General features: G+C 45.8%; 1 protein-coding gene across 3 annotated transcripts in view; it reads left to right on the top strand.

The window, feature by feature from the left end:
* Positions 1-23,476, top strand: part of TMPRSS6 (transmembrane serine protease 6) — a 55,436-nt gene that overhangs the window by 15,124 nt on the left and 16,836 nt on the right. For all 3 annotated transcript variants that reach the window (XR_013483260.1, XM_020982517.2, XM_020982516.2), the window contains exons 7-10: positions 1,113-1,317; positions 3,271-3,407; positions 6,394-6,506; positions 6,733-6,842. Coding sequence is in view for 2 of the 3 variants with exons in the window: in XM_020982517.2 (XP_020838176.1) it covers positions 1,113-1,317; positions 3,271-3,407; positions 6,394-6,506; positions 6,733-6,842 (565 nt within the window). In the remaining variant the exon portion in view is untranslated. The remainder of the gene's footprint in view (positions 1-1,112; positions 1,318-3,270; positions 3,408-6,393; positions 6,507-6,732; positions 6,843-23,476) is intronic.

Below are 23,476 nucleotides of genomic sequence, written 5' to 3'. Positions count from 1 at the left end.
TGTGTGCGCGCGCTTGTGTGTGTACGGGGGTGCAGCATTGCAGGGAGGGGGCTGCATGGGGAGGTTGCAAGTTTAGTGTTGATTCTTGCTAGGGCTAATAATTGCAAGGTGGGTTAGGTAGTTTCTGCCTTACAATCCTGTGATCCAAGCAACTGAGGACGTAGGTTAAAATCTGTCCTTTTTAAATTTTTTTAAAAAATATATATTTTTCAGAGAGCAAAGACTAAGATATTTCTATACCACAGAGTAATAAAACAAAAAATGTATTACTGTCCTGCAAAGTATGATAGTTAGAAATGATTCCTGCGATACTTTAAGGCTTGCAAAGAGCTATACACAACAACCCTGTGAAGAAGGTAGTATAAATATTATTATGCCTATTTTACAGAAAAGGAAACTGAGATTCTGGGAGGTTGAGTGTTTGCTCATGATTACTCAGCTAGTAAATGTCAGAGGCAGGATCTGAAACCAGATCTCCTCCCAGCATGCTTTCTACCTTGCTATGCTGGGTATAACTGTTTAATGTACAATTTAGAGCAAGGTTTTAAAAATATAAACACTTAGGTACGATCCAGGACCTTCTAGCTGAAGAGTCACAGGCAATTCATGAAGCCTTGCCTTCACTCCATGTGTGTTCGCTAACCTCCCTGAGGACAGATAGCCATCCATTGAGGAGAATGTAGGAAGGGAAAATGAAGACCTAGGCGGGACAGTCAGGCCTCCAGGTGGTCTAGTGGCCTAGTCACGGTGGTGTGCATGTGCGTGTGGTGATCAGAGCGCATTGAGTGCTTTTCATTCACCAAAAGAAGGGAATCAAATTGACCAGAAGCCAGGCAAGAAGTGAAAGGAGGCAGTGGGAAGGATAAGCCAGGTTAAATGGAGAAGGAGCTGAGCAGGTAGGTGAGACACAGGTAGAAACTGGAAGGCAGTTGAGGAATTGGGAGGACTAACCCAGCACCTGCTTGACCTAGAAACTAATCACACCTGCAACTAATCCCTGCTCTCCACAACACCCTCCCCATTTCCCTGGGCAAGGACCCTGCAGGCCCCGGCTCCCTGAGGTTCCTTCCTCAGGGCTAACAGGGGCCAGGGGCTCTATCTCCCCTCTCCAGGGTGCTACCGATACAGCTACATCAGTGAAGGCCAGGTAGTGCGGCTCAAGGGCCCTGATCATCTTGCTTCTAGCTGCCTGTGGCACCTTCAGGGTCCTGAGGACCACATGATCAAGCTTCGACTGGAATGGACCCTGGCTGAGTGTCGGGACAGGCTAGCCATGTACGATGTTGCCGGACCCCTTGAGAGCCGTCTCATCACCTCGTGAGTTTCCCCCTTTGCCCTGAGCTTGGGGAAGGACCAGGGACCAGGGGAAGGATAGCCCAATGGGCCAGGGATAGTTGAGAATAAGGGTCACATCTTAGCATTTCTTAGCCTGTGACAAATCACTGTATGGCCACAGTTTTCTCATCTCTCAAATGAGGGAAATGAACTAGAGAATTCCCAAGATTCCTTCTAGATTTCACATTTTATATTCCAAGAGTCTACGTTCTAGCATTCTGTGTTCTAAAGCCCCTTACAGCTCTCACATTTAACATTCTATCCTATATTCGGTCAATCACTCAATAAGCATTTATTAAGTGCCTACTATGTACCAGACACTGTACGATGCTCTGGGGACACAACGGGCTTGGGAAAGGACCCAGGAAAGGTCTCTTGCAGAAGGTGGAATTAGAACCGAGTCTTGAAGGAATCCAGGAGGCAGAGACAAAGGAGGGAGAAGAGGCCAGGCTTGGGAGGGGACAGCCAGGGAAAGAAATCAATTTGGGCGATGGAGTGTAAGGAAGAGCAAGGCCAGTGTCAGCATCCTATAGGAGAATTAAGGTATACAGAGATAGAAAATTTAGGAATAGACAGGTTGTGAAGGGCTTTCAAAGCCAAATAGAGAATTTTCTATTTGGTCCTAAAATAATAGAGAGCCACTGGGGTTACTGAGTAGGGGAGTACGCTTTAGGAAGAACAGTTTTGTTTTTTTGTTTGTTAGGCAATTGGGGTTAAGTGACTTGCCCAGGGTCACACAGCTAGTAAGTGTCAAGTGTTTGGTCTGAGGCTGGATTAAGAACTCAGGTCCTCCTGACTTCAGGGTCAGTGCTCTATCCACTGCTCCACCAGGCTGCCCCCTAGGAAGAGCAGTTTGAAAGCTGAGTGAGGAATATGCAGGGCAAGGAGAGACTTGAGGCAGAGAAAAAGCAGCCCAGGCTCATGCACTAGGCCAGGCACAAGGTATTCTAACATTCTACGGATACACTTCTTGGTAAACGTTTATCCAAAAGACTTTATGCTACAATGTTCTGCATTCTACTGCAATGCCATCCCTAGTCTCTTTGGTAAAATGAGCACTATTAGGAGGTGGATAAATGGTCAGGATTTGCAGCATGCGGTTCTAGAAATCGTACTGGAGAAATTAACCTGGATGTGAACCCTTCCTCTGTTTATTACCTGTATGACCGACCTTCCTCTGTGCCTCAGTTTCTTCATCTGTGAAATGGAGGGATTGGACCAATGACCTCCAAGGTCCCTTCCAGCTCTAAAGCTTACAATCCTATCGATCTGAATTAGATGTCCATTAGCTATGCTTTGAAGGGTGCCAACAATGCCCTGTCCACACCATGGTCACAGTGCCAGAATTTCCACCATTAAGGTTCTCTTTTTTGGATTAAAGTATAGCCAGTTACACCTATTTCTAGGACAGGTAACTCATCCGGCGGTTATTAGTTATTTAAACCTTGTTATGAATTAATTTGCTGTGGGATTTGAGTGGGGGAGGGAGACAGAAGGGGTAAGTTAGGGGTACTCTAACACTTAGGTGGGAAATCTAAAAGCCACAAGACAGGGGGGAGGAGGACCTTCCCAGGGAACCCCAGTGGATTATCTCTTCCTGCTGCAGCCCAGAACAAGACTGGAGTGGGGAGCCCCAGTGGGTGGGTCCTTGGTTTTCTACCAGCTTTGGCTGTCAGCTCCCAGCAGAGAGGGGTTGAGCTATCTGGTAGGTCATAGGAACATGGAATTTTGGAGCTGGGAGGGAGTTAGAGGCCATTTGGCTTAACTCCTTCATTTTCAGATGAAGACACAGAGGCCCAGGGAAGAGGTAACTTGCCAACAGTCCCTGAGGTTTCTGTATCAGGTGCCATATTTCCACCGAGGCTCTCTCTTTGCACTGAACCCTTCTAACTTCTCCCCGGGGGTAACCCTACTCTACTCATCTCCATCTCTCAGACTCTATGGCTGCAGCCGCCAGGAGCCAGTGGTGGAGGTCCTGTCCTCAGGCCATGTCATGTCTGTGGTCTGGAAGAAAGGCTTGTACAGCTACTATGACCCCTTCACACTCTCTGTCCAGGCGGTGGCCTTCCAGGGTGAGGAGGGGACACTGGACATGGCTGGGGGAGGGGGAATCCTCTCAGAACAGGGAGGGACTATTGCCACTTGGCCACAGATTATCCAAGGTAACAGTCTGGCCTCCCTCTGTGCTGTGTGGCTCTAGACCTCTTTTTACTCTACCCTCTCCCTGACTATAAGCAGGTCAGTCCAGTTTTAGGATGCATCCAGTTTTAGGATGCACCAAAGGTGGTCAGTTAATAGCTAGAGAACCACTGAGGGACCTTTGACATCTGCTCTCTTCTCCATCCATCTCCTGTTCTCCCTTCTCTTGTCCCTCCTTCCTACTCTCTCCCTGGCACAGAGGCCATGACATAAGCCAGCATGTGGACACAGGCCCTCTGGGCTTAAGTGGTGGCTGAGGATTTACCTGTTTGTTCCATAGGGAAGAGGGCAGGGAGTGCTTTGTAAAACTTAAAAGTGATCTATCGATGGGAATTATTGTTATTTTGTCATTTCCATCCCTAGAGGAGGTGGTGTGCTAGTGGGGAAATGCCCTGGCTTGAGGCTTTGAATCTGCCTCTGCTGTGCTGTGCTGCACGACCCTACAAAAATCTCTTTTCTCTGATTCTCAGTTTCTTCATCTGTCAAATGGGATTTATTCATTTGGGGCCCCACTCCTTTCACAGTGTCGTGGTGAAGATGAAATAAGATAATGTCGATAAAGCAGTTTGAAATCCCAATGAACTTTCTCAATGAAAACTGTTCTTTCTATGCTCTCTGTCTTTGTCTCTCTGTGTCTCTGTCTCTCTCTGTCTTTATCTCTTTCTCTCTCTCTCCCCTCCCTCCACTTCTCTCTGTCTCCCTCTATCTCTCTTTGTGTCTCTGTCTCTCTCTATCTCTCTCTGTCTCTTTCCCTTCCTCCCCTCCCCTCCCCATCTCTCTCTTTTCCCCTCTTAGAATCATTAATATTAAAACTAAGAAGGACCTGAGACACCATGTAATCCATTTTATAGATGTGGAAAGGAAGCCCCACAGAGGGGCCCTGACTTGCCCAAGGTCACACAGTGAGCTACTCTCTAGGTTGAGATTAGAATCCAGGTCTTGGTTTCAAGTCCCACTATGCCACGTACGGCCCCTTAGCTCTAACTCTTTCAATTCAATTACACAAGAATCCTGCAAGTGCCCACTTTATGCAAGGCCCTTTCAGGAGTGCTGGGTCAGCACCTGCCCCAGAAGAGATTCCATGCCACGGTTTTCTGAAGCCCAACACTGGCTTGAATTGTTTGACATACAATTTAGAGCAAGATTTTAAAAATACAAACACTACTACACAGTTAAGGACCTCCGAACTGAGGCGTCATCATCACAAGTGGTTCGTGAGGCTACTGCCCTCATCCTTCCTTCAGCGGCACAAGGCCCAGTTTCCCAGAAGAATGACAGTCACCTAGCCAGGTGATAAAGGAAGGGAGGGTGCAGAGCTAACTAGGAGAATCCACCCTCCAGGTGGCTTGGTGTGAACGCCTGCCCAGGCAACAGGTAAACAGATGAAAAAATACAACGCAATGTGTGTTGGGCCTAACAATTAGGGAGAGCAAGAACTCCTTCCCACAAGAGCTGCCCCTGAAGGAATCAAGGATTCCAAGACACAGACATAAGGAAGGAGGCTATTTCAGGGACAGGAGATGGTCTGGGACAACCCAGAGGTAGGGCATGCAAGGTTGAGTTGGGAAGCAGAAATAGGTCAGTTTGGCTTAAGGGAAGTTTAAGAATGAGCATCACTGGAGGGGCTGAGAGAACTGAGCTAGAATATATGGTCAGCCAGAAGGAGGCAGGACAGCCCTTCCCATTCCCTGTTATTTTGTTTTGTTTGCTTGTTTTTTAGACAACTGGGGTTAAGTGACTTGCCCAGGGTCACACAGCTAGTAAGTGTCAAGTGTTTGGTCTGAGGCTGGATTTGAACTCAGGTCCTCCTGACTTCAGGGCCAGTGCTGTATCCATTGAGCCACCTAGCTGCCCTCCATGCCCTGTTATGAGAGTAAGATGGAGCAAGAGGACGAAGCCGGATGACATCTCCCACATCCATCCCGTGATGGGTCAGGAGATTTCCAAGCCCTGAACTCCTTACACCTGTCATGCCCTGCCTTGCCTGTGTAGGGACCCTGGCTGAGTCCAAAGCAGCCTGCATGACATGGCCTTGGGCAAACTACTTTCCCTCCCAAGCCTTAGGTTTGCTGTTCTGTAAAATAAGGAAGTTTTGCTAAATCAGGGGTTCTAAAACTAGATTCCATGAACTTTTAAAAAATATATATATTTTGATAACTATTTCAATACAATTGGGTTTTTCCATAATCTTTGGCATGGCATGCATTTAAAAATGATTCTCCTATCACTTTCTTCTCAATGAGTGTGGGAGGGGCTGGAGGAAGAGAATTTGGAACTCAAGAGTTTTTAAAATGAACATTAAAAAATAAATTCATTAATAAAAGTTTGAAATCCCATAATTTAACAGAATACATGACATAAAAAAATGATTAAACACACCTGTTCTAAATTATCTCTAAGATTCCCATGAAATCTCAGCCTCTCCTTTCATGGGTGGGCCAAGCATCTCCCCAACTCCACCTTCTTCCCCTTGGGCCCTTCCAGGGTCCAAGGAGAGCTAGGGTTTATTGTGACTTAAGGAAAAGGAATTGGATAGAAAGTTCTGGAATATAGGAAGATACAGGAAAATTATTTCCATAGTGGATAGGAGGTTGGATTCAGAGTCAGAGGACCTAGAAGCAAATTATGACTGTACAAATTACCAGCTGTGTGACTTTGGGCAAAGTGCTTCATGTCTCTGGGTCTGTTTCTTCATCTGTAAAATGGTCCTTACCTCTTTAAAGATGATCCTAAAATTCTCTAAGCTGATTTATAGTTCTATATATTAGGCAAATCACTTACCCTTTTTTCAGCCTCAGTTTCCTCATCTCTAAAATGGGCATGATTTGACTTAACTGAGTTCTTTTTCTCCCTTCTCAGAATGTCAGGTGAACCTGACCCTGGAGGGCAAACTGGAGCTACAGGGAAACATCAGCACCCCCTACTATCCCAGCTACTACTCCCCTAGCACCCACTGTACCTGGCATCTCATGGTAAGCTCCCAAGGACCCAGGACTTGGGACCTATCATCCTATCCCAACCCTTCCCCATCAGCTTCCTGGCACAGTAAAAAGAGGGCTGGATTTGGACTCCAAAGACTTGGGTTCAAGTCCTGGCTCTTCCCTCACGCCCCTGAGGTCAGCTCACCTACCTGAGTCCTCCTGGGTTCCTCCTCTGGCTTGGTCTGGCTGTTCACTCCCAGTGCCCCCTCCCCTGCAGGTCCCATCTCTTGACTATGGAGTGGCCCTCTGGTTTGAAGCGTATGCTCTGAGGAGGCAGAAGTATGATGTGCCCTGCACCCAGGGGCAATGGGTCATACAAAACCGAAGGTAGGAGGGTGCTTGGGGGGGGTCCTCCTCTTCTTCAGCTCTTAGGCCCTCTATCCTCACCCCCTACTCAACAACCTTGCCTATTTCTATAGTCGCCTAATATTCCTGGTCTGAATCAGTAGAGGGACAGGTCTGGGCATTATCACAAAGTAGGTCACTAGAGGAAGGGGATCTGGAGGGTCAGGGGAGTGGGATGTGAACCTAAAAACTGTATCAGTAACTAGAAGAAAGGCCCAGTTCAGGACTCAACTCTGTGGAGTCTTTATTTAGTCAATTTGGTCAATCAATCAATCAATCAATTTTGTTTTACCAATTTGTTTAATTGAATAAGCCTCATGTGTGCCAGGTATCATACGATGTGTTGAGACCAAAAGAAACAGTCCTTGACCTCTATTGGGGATGGGGAGGCGGGGGACACAACATGTCTACAGACAGTCCAAAATATATAAATAATACATATGAAAAGTTTGGTTGGGAGACAACCCTAACGACTGAGGAAATCAGGAAAGGCTCTGTGAGAAAGGTGGTGCCTAAGTTGAGCTTTAACAGGATCAATTGCTTCCAAGAGGCAAAGGTGAAGAGAGAAAATGTTCCAGGCATGGCACACAGCCTGGGCAGAGTCACAGAGTTTCAAAAGCAGGAGCTTCTGCTATTTTTGTAAAGGCAGACAGAGCATGGTCTAATTTGTCTGGAACTTCATAGAACACTTGGAGCAGAGAAATATGCCACCAGCCTGGAAAAGCAGGTTGCAGTGAGATTTCAAAGGCCTCTAAATGCCACCCTCTGGTACTCCTGTGTTGTCATGGAGGCCAGAGGGGGCCCCTGAAGCTTCTCAAGTGGGGGAGTGACGTGGTCAGAGCTGTGCTTTAGGATTATCAATGCAGCAGCTGTGCAAAGGATGAGGGGAGGACAGAGAGGTTGGAGTGTAAGAACACCATTAGAAGGTCATTGCAATAGTGAAGGGGGTGGTGATGAGCATTTGACCCAGCTGTGTGAGCAGAGATGAGACAGATACGGAGAGGCTGAATCAAGAAGATTTGGCTAACCTACAGTGTTCAGACTGTTCTTTCCATTTTAAAAAATGGGGCATTTGCTTTCCCCTGATCTTGTTGGCCTTTTCCATTTTTTGTAATCATTCCAAGATCACTAGCTGAAGCTCAGCTCTTTCAGGACCCGAGGGTGGAGTTCATCTGGGAATGGATTTGAATCACCAAGGGCATCTGGGTGCTTTCTCACTCTCTCTTTATTGTCTTGGGCAACATCTTGTTCGTCATTTTGTTCTATCATTCCCAGTGCAACAGTGAAAAAGAGGTCCAAGGTTGCATAGGTTGGGTTACTAAAAAGATGACTGTACTTTCCTTGATCCCTCCTGGGATTTCTCAAAGCACATTGCCCAATTTCTCCTTTGCCCCACCAAAATCTACCTTGTAGCGTACATATTACAATTACATGTTAATTAACATACATATTAACATTTGTGTGTTTGTATCCTATCACCCCCAGTAGACTATAAACTCCTCGAGAGCAGGGACTATCTCATTTTTCAGCTTTTTATCCTCACTTCTGAGCACAGACTCGGAGCAGGAGTTTAATGAACCTTACGTTGAACGATATTGATTCCTATATTTCGATAGCGATTTTTGCAAAATCATTTTAACAATAAAGTGAGTATTTATGTAAGGCTTTAAATGGCAAAACAATTCAGTTATATGTTACCTTGTTTAGTCCTCCACACAACTGGAGAGGGTAGCTATTATCCCCGTTTTACAGATGAGGAAACTGAGGCTGAGAGAGGTTAAGGACTTGCCCAGGGTCACATAGCTAGCAGGTGTCTAGGTGGAATTACAACTAAGGTCTTCTTGACTACAGTCCATCATTCTCTTTACTCTGCCACAATCCTTTCAGCCTTACACTGAACCTTGTCAGGGAGACAGGCAGAGGTTCATCAGCCCCATTTAAATCAATTAAGCATTTATTAAGTGCCTACTGGGTGCCCAGTAAGGAGCAGTGGACAGCAATAGATGACATTTATACAACACTTTAAGGTTTGCAAAATGCTTTGTATATTATTTCATTTGATCTTCACAACCATGTAAGAGGGACGTGCTGTTATTATCTCCATTTTACAGTTGAGGAAACTGAGGCAAATTAAGCAACTTACCTAGATTCACAAAGATAGTAACTGAGGCTGGATTTGAACTTGGGTCTTTCCTGCATGGGACAATGCTGTATTTACTGTGACACCTAGCTGCCTCGGAGAGTCAGACTATCAGGGATCTAGTTTTCAGACAGAAGCTGGCTGTGTGACCCTGAGTAAATCACTTAACTCTCAGAACCTGACTATGGGGAATATGGGGGGAAATGTCCCATTCCTGGGGAGTCTTTAAAGCAAGGGGTTTTCCTCTTCTGGCCCCTTAGAGGGGGGCCCCTGCACCTTAACATCACCAGGAATGCCAAGTCTACACCCCCTCCCTCCTGGGAGTTAGATGGTGGCCAACCATTCAACATTCATCCATTGCAGAGACCTGGATTCTAACTGTGATTTTCCACGTTTGATGAGTGTACTAACCTCTATGGGCCTTAGCATCATCCTCTGCCAAGTAAGCAGGTTGGACCAAATAGTATCCAAAGTCTCTTTCAGTCCTGACATTGATTTTCTATTCTAAGCTTGACATTCCATGTTCTAAGGCTCCTCCCAACTGTGACATTTCCTGTTCTAAGCTCCCTTCTAGCCTTGCCATTCACTGTTCTAAGGCCCCTCCCACCTTGAATATTCCCTGTTCTAAGCTCCCTCTTAGCCTTGACATCCCCTGTTCCAAGCTCCCTGTCAGCCTTGACATTCCATGTTCTAAGGCTCCTCCCAGCTGTGACATTCCCTGTTCTAAGTTCCCTTCTAGCCTTGCCATTCCCTGTTCTAAGCTCCCTCTTAGCCTTGACATCCCCTGTTCCAAGCTCCCCGTCAGCCTTGACATTCCATGTTCTAAGGCTCCTCTCAGCTGTGACATTTCCTGTTCTAAGCTCCCTTCTAGCCTTGCCATTCACTGTTCTAAGGCCCCTCCCAGCCTTGAATGGAAGTTCCCTGTTCCAAGCTCCCCGTCAGCCTTGATATTCCATGTTCTAAGGCTCCTCTCAGCTGTGACATTCCCTGTTCTAAGCTCCCTCTTAGCCTTGACATCCCCTGTTCCAAGCTCCCCGTCAGCCTTGATATTCCATGTTCTAAGGCTCCTCCCAGCTGTGACCTTTCCTGTTCTAAGGCCCCTCCCAGCCTTGAATGTTCCCTGTTCTAAGGCCCCTCCCAGCCTTGAATGTTCCCTGTTCCAAGCTCCCTGTCAGCCTTGACATTCCATGTTCTAAGGCTCCTCCCAGCTGTGACATTTCCTGTTCTAAGCTCCCTTCTAGCCTTGCCATTCCCTGTTCTAAGCTCCCTCTTAGCCTTGACATCCCCTGTTCCAAGCTCCCTGTCAGCCTTGACATTCCATGTTCTAAGGCTCCTCCTAGCTGTGACATTCCCTGTTCTAAGCTCCCTTCTAGCCTTGCCATTCACTGTTCTAAGGCCCCTCCCAGCCTTGAATGTTCCCTGTTCTAAGCTCCCTCTTAGCCTTGACATCCCCTGTTCCAAGCTCCCTGTCAGCCTCGATATTCCCTGTTCTAAGGCTCCCCCCAGCCTTGACATCCCCTGTTCCAAGCTCCCTGTCAGCCTTGATATTCCATGTTCTAAGGCTCCTCTCAGCTGTGACATTCCCTGTTCTAAGCTCCCTTCTAGCCTTGCCATTCACTGTTCTAAGCTCCCTCTTAGCCTTGACATCCCCTGTTCCAAGCTCCCTGTCAGCCTTGACATTCCATGTTCTAAAGCTCCTCCCAGCTGTGACATTTCCTGTTCTAAGCTCCCTTCTAGCCTCGCCATTCCCTGTTCTAAGCTCCCTCTTAGCCTTGACATCCCCTGTTCCAAGCTCCCCGTCAGCCTTGACATTCCATGTTCTAAGGCTCCTCCCAGCTGTGACATTTCCTGTTCTAAGCTCCCTTCTAGCCTTGCCATTCACTGTTCTAAGGCCCCTCCCAGCCTTGAATATTCCCTGTTCTAAGCTCCCTGTCAGCCTTGATATTCCATGTTCTAAGGCTCCTTGACATCCCCTGTTCCAAGCTCCCCATCAGCCTTGACATTCCATGTTCTAAGGCTCCTCTCAGCTGTGACATTCCCTGTTCCAAGCTCCCTGTCAGCCTTGACATTCCATGTTCTAAGGCCCCTCCCAGCCTTGAATGTTCCCTGTTCCAAGCTCCCCGTCAGCCTTGACATTCCATGTTCTAAGGCTCCTCTCAGCCTTGACATTCCCTGTTCTAAGGCTCCCCCCAGCCTTGACATACCGTGTTCCGAGGCCCCTCCCAGCCCTGACTTTGTCTATTTCGCCATTGTGTGATGCCATCCATCCTCCCAGTCATTCAGCACTGTCTGAATCATCCCTTTCACATGGCATTATGTGGTGTTCAGGGATGGGATATTACTGTTTCATGGATCTCAGTCCTCCTCCTTGACTCAGTTATTCCTGCAACAAATTTATTAAGCACCTATTGAATACCTGGCATTGTGCTAGGCACAGAAAGAGCCATAAAGATGGAGAGGATACAGTCCCTCCCCTCAAGGATCTTGCCTTCTAGTGGGGGAATAAGAGAAGGGAATGATCAGTGCAGATTAATTGGCATGAGAGAAGTACAGAGGAGAGAAAGCTCACAATGACTTTGTGGAAGAGGGCTGGAAGGACATGGAGGAGTGTGACTAGTAGAAACGGAGGTGGGGAGGGACAAGAAGGGGAGGAATGGCATCCAGGGCAGAGGGAATAACAAAATGGCCAAAGTTCCTGAGGTGGGAAAGCTTGGGGAGCAGCTTGGCTGGTTCTGGATAGAGTGTAAAGGGCAGAGTGGATGCCAAGGCTGGACAAATGGGAAACAGTAAGAGGATCAGAAATCTGTGTCTAAAGGGGACCTCAGAGTCCATCTGGTTCAATCTCCTCATTTATGGAGGAGGAAAATCAGATAAAGTGACAGAAACCGTAAATGGAAAAGTCAGGATCTGACCCTAGGTCCTCTGACTATCTTATCTTCTTTCCATGGCACCATGTTTTCCCTGTTTGGGCTTTATCTTGGTAGCAATGGGTAGCCACAGAAGATTTTGGATTCAAGCTGTCCATTTTTAAAAATTCACAGATTCACCAAATATACTGAGGGCCCTTTAAGATTTACAAAATTTGTTCCTCTCAACAGCATTGTGAAGTAGGTAGGGTTGGTGTCACTATACCTACCTTCCAGATGAGGAAACTGAGACTTAGAGGAAGTGGCTTATTTAAGGCTACATAGCTAACATCAGAGCTAACATCATGCCTGGGTCTGATCCGTGCATGCAATTTTCTTTCCACCACGTCACACTGATTACCCTAAGCCTAAAACTTGTGATAGAAAATTATACTCTAAGGTTTACAAAGCACTTTCCAACATCCTCTTGAGGTCAGCATTGTAACTATTATTGATCCCCATTTTATAGATGAGGAAACTGTGGCTCTGGAAGAGGAAATGACCTGCCCACAATCAGATAACTGATAAGGGCCAGGGCTAGGAATCGAACCCAGGACTCTTCTGTCCCCAGACCCAGAGTTCTTTCTGTTGTACCAACCTATAGTGCCTTGTCAAATGGAACAAAAGGTTACTTCAAACCAGTGCTTGGCATCATAAGCTGATTCTGTATAGAAACAATGGTGATGGTGGTGATGATGATGATGATGATGGTGGTGGTGGTGGTGGTGGTGATTTGAAGCATCAACAGGTCCACTGGGATGGGATGGAGACAGATAGGGAGGAGGTGTCCAAGGGAGTCATTGGAATCACAGCAGTCCCTAAAGGTAAATTGGGTCTAGTTCTTTTAGGATGCCTTAAAAGTAAATTGAAAGACAGGACAATCCATGACTTCTGCCCAGAAAAGGCCCCCCACCTCACCTGAGGAGATTGGATTAAGGCTTTATCCTAGGAGTTGGGAGCTAAATAAATGTCTCCTCTATATTATTATCAACTCTTTCCAGGACCTTGTCCTGTCCCAGCTTGGGTCCTTTTTTTCTACTCCAGGGGTTCTTAACCTGAGGATCACTAAACCTCAAGGGCTGAGAGATTTCAGGGGGTCTGTAAATTTGGTTGGGAAAAAACCACAGCTTTATTTTCACTAACCTCTAGCTGAAACTTAGCATTTCCTTCCACTGTGAATTGTAAAAAATAAACCTGATTCTGAGAAGTGGTCCATCAGCTTCACCAGGCTGCCAAAGGCACCCATGATAACAACAAGGTTAAGAACTCCTGCTCTAGTCCTTGACTGAGCAACAGTCAGGCCTTCTTTGGAGAACCCAGACTCTTCAAGCTCAAAGGAAATTCAGAGGCCATCTGGTTCAATCCATGGACTGAGCAGGAATCCCCTCCACAATTTCCCCAGCAAGTGGTCACCCTTGATGCCTCTGACCACACAACCACCATTTCAACTCAGGTTTTCATCAGCTCTCATCTAAACGATTGCAATTAGCTTCCTAATTGGCCTCTCTGCCTCAAGTCTGTCACTGCTGCTGCCAGTGTAATTTTCCAGATCTGACCGTGTGAAAATAGCTCCCTATTGAGCCCTTCAGTTTAGCTCACAAAGCTTTCCATGACCTAGTGCCAATCTATCTTTCCCAGCTCATTGGACATTATTCCCTCTGCTTTTTGTCTGTTATCCCACCATACTTCCCTTCTCTCTGTTCCTATGTACAATGCACTCCATCTCTGCTCTCCACGGCTTTGCATTAGCTGTGCCCCATGCTAGGAATGCACTCCTTCCTCCCTACCAGTTCATAGAATCCCTCTCTTCCTTTAAGACACAACTTAAGCACTGCCTTCTACATGAAGCCTTTACTGCCCCCCCCACTGGCATCCTCCTGTCTCCCAAAGCACTTTGTTCTAAACTACTTTGTATTTATTCTCTCTCTCTCTCTCTCTCTCTCTCTCTCTCTCTCTCTCTCTCTCTCTCTCTCTCTCTCTTTCTCTCTCTGCAAATATATATATATATATATACATATATGTATATGTATATGTATATATACATATATGTATGTGTATACATATTTAGGTATTCTGCATGCCCTAATATATATTCTTGCTGTCTCCCCATTAGAATGTAAACTCCTTCACAATAGGGATTTTCTTTAAAAAAAAATGTATTCCCCCAGGACCCAATACAGTGCCCATCACACAGCAGGTACTTTATAACTTCTTGTTGATTGCATGATTACAGAAATATAGGCTATTATTTAGTATTAGCATTGTTGTTGATATGAGATATGAGATAATGATATGAGAATGGTTCCAGAAGCAGAGGGCCTGGGTTCAAATCCTACCTCTCTGACTGTTGGCAAATCATTTACCCTCTCTAGGCCTCAATTTTCCCCATTGTCAAATGAGGGAATGGATTCAACAGCATTAAGTTTCCAGGTCTAGGTCTATGATTTTATGACTGTCTCTTGAGGAAGCCTACTGCATTCTGGGGCCTTTCCTTTTGTTAGAAAGTTTTTTCCTGAGCTGAAATCTACCCCTCTGACCCTTACCCACATCCCTCCTGACCCTCCTGGGGCCACACCAAGCAAGCCTTCTCCTTTATCTTCATGCCAGTCCTTCAAATTCTCAAAGACAACAATTACCCCCCCCCTTCCCTCACACAATCCTCTGCTCCTCTCCCTGTGGCCTAAGACTTCCACATACATCTTTTAGGTTTCTCTTATAGTCTAATAGGAGAAACACCAGGACTTTGGAATCAAAAGACATGGATTCAAATCTTGGCTCTGATACAACCTAACCTTAGGCAAGTCACTTCCTCTCTGGGGTCCAGTTTCTTCATCTATGAGATAAAGTATCAGTAAGGTCCCTCCCAATATGAAATCCTCATACCCTGTGGTCTTAGGGTGGCCCCCTAAATAATCAGAGCTAGGCTGCACCTCCTTTGCCCACAGCTGTGTGCTTGACCCTGAAGCTGATTGGAAGTGAGGAAGGAAGAGGAAAATAAAAGAATATTGTTTTACTTTCTGCTTGGCCTCTTCTGATTACAGAACCCTAGATTTCCCCAGTTCCTCACCCTGGGAGTCTCCATTTTATGCCATTCTTGGTAGAGCAATCTCGCCCTCGGCACATTTCTGGGTATCATGATGAGGGTGTTTCCCGCCTGACCTCAGTGATGAATCTGACATGGTAGTTCTTGAAGAATGGAACAGAGCTCAGAAAATGCCTAGGGGCAGCTAGGTGGCACAGTGGATAGAGCACCGGCCCTGAAGTCAGGAGTACCTGAGTTCAAATCCGGTCTCAGACCAAATACTTGACACTTACTAGCTGTGTGACCCTGGGCAAGTCACTTAACCCCAACTGCCTCAAAAAAAAAGAAAAAAAGAAAAAAAAAGAAAATGCCTAGAGCTCTGACCTCCCCCAAGGGGACCACCCCAGCAAGCCAGAAGACCCTTCCTTTTAGTAGTAGTACTGAACAGTGAGTAGAGTAGTGGGCTTGGAATCAGGAAGACCTGGGTTCAAATCACACTTTCACCAGCTACTAGCTGTGTAATCCTGGACAATTCACTTCAATCTTTTGTGACTTAGTTTCTTCACTTTATAAAGAGGGGATTGAACTGAGTGACCTCAAAAGTCTTTTTCAGCTTTGAATCTATGGTCCTATGACTCCTGGCACCAGGTACCATCTAGTAGTGCTGGGTCCACAGTTTTGTCCAGTAGTGACCCCTTAGGACATTGAATCCCAATCCTCCTATTTCCTGGCTGTATGGCCTCAGGCGAATCTCTCCCACTCTCTGATCATTCATTTCCCCATCTATGAAATGAGAATGCGGGCTACTTGGACTATTTCTAAGACCCTCCTTCAATTTAACAAGCATTTATTAGATAATATTACTATATTCAAGGCATGATGCTAGGTGCTAGGGGTACCTAACAAATACAGTCTCTACTCTTATGGAGCTTATAGTCAGTACTAAATCCTACAATCCAATGTTCCTGGAAGGCATAAAAAACCTAAGGGGAAAAAGAATGATAAAAATAAGATTAGATCTCCCCCTTTTTCAACTCCAACCCAAATGAGCTTCCTAACTTTAGGACACTTCAGTCTAGAAATTCAGGAAAGATCACTCAGCATCCCTCCCATGGAACCTAAAGAAAATTGATCTCGTGAATAAAGTGTGCCTCATGTGGGGACTGGAAGCTGGCCAACATAACCAGGCAAACACTACCTGTGTGTGACCTAGGGCAGGGCACTTAACCTTTGCCTGCCTATAGGATGAGGATAATAACAGCACCTACCTCTCAGGCTTGTGGTAAGGATCAAATGAAATAATGTTTGTAAAGTCTTTTGTAAACCTTAAAGCACCAAATAAATGCTATTATTATTATTAGGTAAAATTATTATCATCCTGGTTGGTTGATTACTGTCCTTTGCTCCCAAAGAGGACCAAAATGACCTCCCTATGTTACATTATTGGTTAAAGTTATAATCATCTTAGTACCTAGTTCATCAATGGAACAGGAGACAGCAGCCTTGGGTCAGTGACTTCTCCCTGGGTCTCATTTTCTTCATCTGTGAAATGAAAGGGTTGGATTTGGAAGGGCCTCTGAGTAGAGTCTGATGGTCTCTGAGGATTGTTCCAGCCCTGGATCCCAGGGTAGAGCTAGATAACCTCTCCATTCTCTTCCAGCACTAATTTTCTATCGGTTCACAAGTCTACTTCTCCATTCCACATAGTGACTTTCCCCATTACGGTTTCAATATATCTTGAGTTGGCATAAGAAATGAAATGGGAATTTGGCAGAGTTTTGTGGAAGCCACAGGTGACATACAAAGGCCAGTAGATGACACAGAAAAAGTTTAGAAACTCAGAAACTGTATGTATAGTGTATAATATCAACGTATTTTATCTTTTAATACCATAATAATTAAAGTTTCTTCTCTGGTATGAAGGAAGGGTCAAAAAATTTTATGCAGATTTTCCAGGTCACTGGCATCGTGCTCCTAACCCCCACAATGTGGACGGGTTAACTGTATTGTATCTTCAAAATGGATTTGTATGAAAATCTTTTCTTCTTATGTCACCAACATTTCTCCCTGCATCCTTCTGTCTTCCCCTGCTAGAGAGCCTATTCTTATAACAGAAGGCTTTTTTAAAAATAAAAGAGAGAGAGAGAGGAAGAAGAGAAAAAACAATCAGCAACAGCAACAAACACCCACTTTGGTGAAAGAGGTTGTAGGAGGCGGTATCTTGTCTCGCTTCTTCTTTGGGGCCATGTCTGCTCTTGATGATTTTGCAATATCCTTTTCCAATTGTTTTGTGAAGTTTGATTCTTTCCATTTGCATTGTTATGGACATTGTGTCTAATGCTTTCCTGGATTTGCTTGCTCTACTCGGTTAATTCCTAGATAAGTGTTCCATGTTTTTTACATTCCTCTATGTCTTGTTTCTTACAACACAGTAATACTCTTACATCCGTGTATCACAATTCATTCAGCCATTCTCCAGTCGATAGAATCTACTTTGTTTCTAGTTCTATGCTACTCTAAGGATCTTGATGTCTATGGACACTCCTGTTTAATTAATAACCTTCTTGAGGTGTACTCTCAGCAGGGGGATCTCTAGGACAAAGGGCATTATTTGTCGTTGTTGAGTTATTTCAGTGTGTCTGACAATTTGTGGCCCCCTTTGGAGTCTTCTTGGCAAAAATGCTGGCAGGAAGTTACCCTTTCCTTCTCCAGCTCATTTTACACATGAGGAAACGGAGGCAAACAGGGTTAAGTGACTTGCCCAGGGTCACCCAGGTAGTAAGTGTCTGAGGCTATATTTGAACTCAAGTCCTCCTGACTCCAGGGCCAGCATTCTATCCACCGGACCACCTAGCTGCCCTAGTCACTTTATTTGCATAATTCCAAATCAGCAAGCATTTATTTAGTTCCTGCTATGTGCCAGGAATCAAACTAGAGGCTGGGGCTATTTTAAATACAAAGAACGAAACAATTCCTACTCTCTACCTCAAGGAGCATACATTTTAATAGAGGACAAAAGGGACTTCTATGACCTTTGTTCCTCTCCTTTAGCATCTAAGGAACTCAGGGAAATTGCCTGTATGATCTACTGGAAAGGGTTCTGGTGTGGAGTCCCAAGGTCTGGGTTTAAATTCTGGCTCATTGCTTTCTATCTGTGTGACTTTGGGTAAGTCACTTGACGTCTCTGGGTTACTACCATGCCCCGCCCCCCTCCCCCATCTTCAAAAGGAGGACATTGGGTTAGATGATCGCTAAGGTCCCTTCCCTTCCAGCGTTCCGTCTCACCTCTCCCCATTTCTGCTCAGGTGTAGCCCAGGCCAAGCACGTAGGAGGGAGTGGCTTGGAGCTTTGGAGCCCTTGTGAGAGCTTGCTCCGCCTCAGGCCCTTTTCTTCCTTCATTTAGCTGAAATTCACTTTCACTCTCACCACTTCCCCGGCCCTCCCCATTTCCAGGAAAACCCTTCTGACCAGCTTCCTTTTAGGTTGTTTTTTTCTGTCCTTCCTACATGCGCTCCACTCAGACTATTTCCACCCAGGGTGGGCACTCACCCGAAAGCCAAGCCAAAGGATGGAAACAGTCCTGCTGCCCTGGGTCCAGGCCCCAGACCTGCCCAGGTTCTCATTCCAGGAGCATTTATTAAGCCCCTGCTCTGGAGAATAACCTGATCCCCACCTCCCACACACACCTTCCCAGTCTTCCTCCATTTTGTTCCCTCTACGGACGCTTCAGTCCAGCTTCCTGACTGTTCTCACAAAACACCTCAACTTCTGACTCCAGACATTGTCATGGGCCAGCCCTCACACCTGGGATTCTCTCCCCCTCAGCCCCTCTCTGTCTCTTGCCCTCACTAGCTTCCTTCAAGTCCCAGCTAAAATCCCATCCTCTGCAAGAAGCCTTTCTCAATCTCCCTTAATTCTAGCGCCTTCCCCTCCACAAATTATCTCCATTTTATCTTGTGTGTATCTCTTTTGTACGTAGTTGTTTACATGTTCTCTCTCCCATTAGGCTGAGACCTCTTTGAGGGTGGGGATTTTCCCCTCCCTTTCCAATGAAATAAACCCTAATCTCAAAGAGTTACATTCTATTACTAAGGCAACAAAGTTAGCACCTTCAGCCCTTCCCTGGTCAGACTCAATGGACAAAGGATGGGCTTCCCTTCTCCAAGGCACTCTGAAAGAATGAATGAGTGAGTGAGTGAAGAAAGGAAGGAAGAAAAAGAGAAAGGAAGGGAAGGAATAAAGAAGGAAGAGAGAAGGGGAAGAAGGAAGGAAGGAAGGAAGGAAGGAAGGAAGGAAGGAAGGAAGGAAGGAAGGAAGGAAGGAAGGAAGGGAAGGGAAGGGAAGGGAAGGGAAGGGAAGGGAAGGGAAGGGAAGGGAAGGGAAGGGAAGGGAAGGGAAGGGAAGGGAAGGGAAGGAGGGAGGAAGGAGGAAGGAGCATTCATTAAGGGCTTCCTATATGCAAAGCACTGTGCTAAGTCCTAGGGTTATAAACTGAAAAGGCAAGAAATTAAAAACATGTACAATATACAGTGTTATTCCTGGAGCTCTGGGGCTCACCTGCCCATCAGAGGGAGCTGTTCTGTGGTTGGTATTAGTCAGTCTCTCTTCCACAAGGATGCTTCCCTAGGTGGTAGCTTCAGAGGCAAAGCTGGAAGCAGATCTGGTGATCGGAGGCCACTGCTTTTCCCAGAACACTGCACTCAGGGTAGCTGTTATTCTCACACATCTGGACTCAGGGCCCCAGGCTGTGTCCACCTCAGGAGAAGTTGGTTGAGATGGTGACAAGGGCTGCATCCTCCAGACATGCTCCCTCCTGTCTCTCCCCCAAGATGCCTTGCTGCTCTCACTAGGTTGGCTCACATGCCCCCACATATCTGTGTGTATATAGAGGTAAATGTGTGTGTATATGTGTCTGTATGTATATATGTTATGTATATATACATATATACACATTCATATCAATCTACTGTTAGTCTCTGCCATACACACACACATATGATTTCATCCATGTGGCAGGCTTTCAGGTGTGAAAAATCCCACACCAGCAGCCTATCGATATTTGAATGGGATTCTGTGATCCTAGCTCTAAGGAAGGAAGGGAACTCCAAGGCCCCCTAGTTCAACTGAATCTTTTTGCAAATGAGGAAACTGAGGCCCTGTGAAGGGCAGGGATTTGCCTTGAATGGTGATCATTTCTGTAGCCTTTTTGGGTTTACAGAGTCCCTTCACATTCATTTTTTTCCATTTGATCCTTATAGAAAACCTACAAAGTAGCCACGGGACTACATTATTATCCTCTTTCACAGATGAAGGAACTGAGTCTCAGAGAAGAAAAATGCTTTTTGTAGTCTGGAAACTGGTTAACAATGGACAAAGTTGTAGCCTCATCCCAAGTTGAATTTAAACTCTGTGAGAGCAGGGGCATGTATTGTGTTGTGCCCTATCCTAGCACATACAAAGAGATTTTAAATATATTTTGGAGGGTGGAATTAATTGAGTGATGGTTCCAGGATGGGAGCCTGGGTTTCCAGGTGTATTTTCAGCTGTGTTTGCCAGTTCCTTCCTGGGTCCTGTGGCAACTAGAAATAAGTCTCTTAGTCCTTAGGATTCTTAAACTGTCTATTCCCATCACACTGTACTCTGTGCCCAACATTTCATTCCCAAACCACTGTGGACTTCTGCGGTGAAGACAGTTGATGATTGTCTGAGCTCATATTACAGCTCTGCCCCTAGCTACGCACTCTAGTAATTAGAGAATTAGCCACATAAGGAGGTAAGAAAGACCTGAGTTCAAATCTCCTTTCTGTGAACCATTGACTATTGGATAGTGGGTTGGAGATTTAGGGTTCGAAGGTGCAGAAGTGGCAAAACACGTGGCCTATGGGTTCTATGAGGCCCACAACTCTCCTAAGTGAGGCCAGAACCAGATTAAAAAGTAATTGGAAATGTTTAACAAATAAATAAAAATACAATAAAATATAGATAATAGGGAGCAGCTAAGTGGCGCAGTGGATAGAGCACTGGCCCTGGATTCAGGAGGACCTGAGTTCAAATCCGACCTCAGACACATAACACTTACTAGCTGTGTGACCCTGGGCAAGTCACTTAACCCCACTGCCTAGCCCCCCCCAAAAAATAATAAAAATAAAATAAAATGTAGATAACATTACATTTTAAAACTAAGTCAACACGTGGCACATAGAGCTCCTTATATGCCCTTGAGTGTTTTTTTGTTTGTTTGTTTTCCCCTTGGAGGCAATCAGGGTTAAGTGACTTGCCCAGGGTCACACAGCAAGCATCTGAGGCTGGATTTGAACTTAGGTCCTCCAGACTCCAGGACCAGTGCTGTCTCTACTGTACCAACTTGCTGCCCAGGTCCCCATTTGTATTTGAGAGTGATACCACTGCTTTAGCAGTTATCAAAACTAACCTCCTCACATTACAGCTGAGGAAACCGAGACCCAGAAGGGTTAAGTGATTTTCCCAGGGTCCTAATGGTAGTAGGTCTTTGAGGTGCTCCTGACTCCGCGTCCAGAGTACTATCCACCTTACCATATTGAATGCTGTCTGTGTGACCCTGGAAAAGTCACTTCACCTCTATCAGTGTTCTGGTCAGGTGCTGAACTCATTGAGTTATTCCCTATGTCGGTGAAATTCCAGATCTTTCCAAAGGGGACATTTATTAAGAATAACAGCCCCTCCCTTCCAGAGTTGTGGGACTCAAATGAGATGACACACGTGGAGTTCCTAGATACAGAGACTCGCTCAAGATTGCCCCCCAGTGGTGGTACGCGAGCAAGTACAGGTTCATACAGGTTCTGAAGCCCAAGCCATGGGATGTTAGAGCCAGGAGGAACCTCTGAGAGCTGGTGGCAGGATTTGGAAAGGATGTCATAGAGATCAACCCTCTCATTTTATAGGGGGAACTGAGCTCTAGAGAGAAGAAATGGCTCAACCGAGGCCACAAGCTAATAAATGGCAAAGTTGGGAGCTCAGTGTCTCTGATTCTCAGGACGAGCAGGTTTGAAATCCAGGGAACTAGGTTCAGATCCCACCTGTGTCTCTTACTACCTTGTGACTTTGGGCAAGCCCCTAACCCTTTATTAGACACAGTTTCTTTCTTTGTAAAGTGAGGACTTTTGGGAATACACCCAGTGCCTCTAGCCTCCGATCCAAGCTCCTCTTCTCGTAGAAGGGGAAAATAGCAAGGAATGAATTGCCCAAAGTCCCACATGTAGTAAGTGGCAGAACTGAAATTTGAACCCAGATCCTTGGATTTGAAATTCAGTGTTCCTATTGTGCTGCCCTGCCTCTGGTCTTCGGTTCAATCTTCTTGTTTTGTACATCTGAGAAACGAAAGCTCAGAAAAGACGAATTATTTCTCTAGGCCCTTTAGGGAGTAAATAGCAGACAGGACTAGAACCCAGGACTTGACTCCCAATCAGTGCTCTTCCTGCTAGTCCATTCTGCTTTTCCAGAGGCTTTTTGTGGGGCAGTTAGATTGCACAGTGGATAGAGCTCTGGTCTTGGAGTCAGGAGGACCTGAGTTCAAATCCAGCCTCAGATACTTGACACTTACTAGCTGTGTGACCCTGGGCAAGTCACGACCCGAATGCCTCACCAAAAATTAAAAAAAAGAAGCAGACGCTTTTGGGGCCCTAGAGCTTGCCCAACTACATAAAGGACAAATGCCTACCAAAGTTTTTAGCAACCAAGTCTTACCTTGAAGCTGCAATCTCCCTGACCAGTTATTATCCAATCACTACTTGAAGAGCCTTAGGGATGGGGAGCTCATCACCTCTCAAAGCTGCCTTTTCCTTGTCCTACCCTGGTTAGCATGTCAGTGGAATCAGAATCAAAGAGATCCTCAATTTCTTGTATCCAATCCCGACCTGAAACATAAATCCCCTTTGTAACATCCCCTAGCAAGTCTCCGCATCTAGCCTCCAACTGAAAGACCCCAATGACAGAGAACTCACCGTTTCTCAAAACACTACATGATATTTTGGGCAGCTCTAATAATTGAGAAGCTATTATTTCTTTGGTGTTGAAGTGTGTCTCACTATAACTTCTGTTCATTGGTTCTAGGTCAGAGGGAGGAATGTAGTAACCTAGGAATGGGGGAACACAGAATCCAAGGAGCCACTTTTTTCCAGTTCCTCCCCTAGTAATGAAAATGGAAGTCCCAGACACCCCACCCCCACCCCAGGATAATGCTTAGTGGCTGGGAGTCCCGGGAATCTGCTTGGCTTTCTCTATGGGAGTAGACTTTCTACTTTCTCTCCACCCAAGGCCCATGGTGATTAACTCAATGGCCTCCCCAAATCAAAGAAGAACTAATCACCAATCCTTTCAGGAACAGTGGCTCCTTCTCACAGGCATCAATTACCACTGGAGAAGACTGTAGGTTCAAGGAACCACCTGGTTTTGTATAGAAGGGAGTAACTAAAGAATTTGTTCTACCATCTAAGGACTGAGTGGAATACATGCTGGTCATGGAAGCTACATTGGGCTTGGGAGTGGGAAGGAGGCAGATATTGGCTCTCCC

The sequence above is a fragment of the Phascolarctos cinereus genome, unplaced genomic scaffold (assembly GCF_003287225.1).
Source record: "Phascolarctos cinereus isolate Bilbo 61053 unplaced genomic scaffold, phaCin_HiC Scaffold_1;HRSCAF=81, whole genome shotgun sequence".
Taxonomy (NCBI): domain Eukaryota; kingdom Metazoa; phylum Chordata; class Mammalia; order Diprotodontia; family Phascolarctidae; genus Phascolarctos; species Phascolarctos cinereus.
The sequence above is the reverse complement of the archived record's forward strand: the minus strand, read 5'-3'. Positions and strand labels throughout refer to the sequence as shown.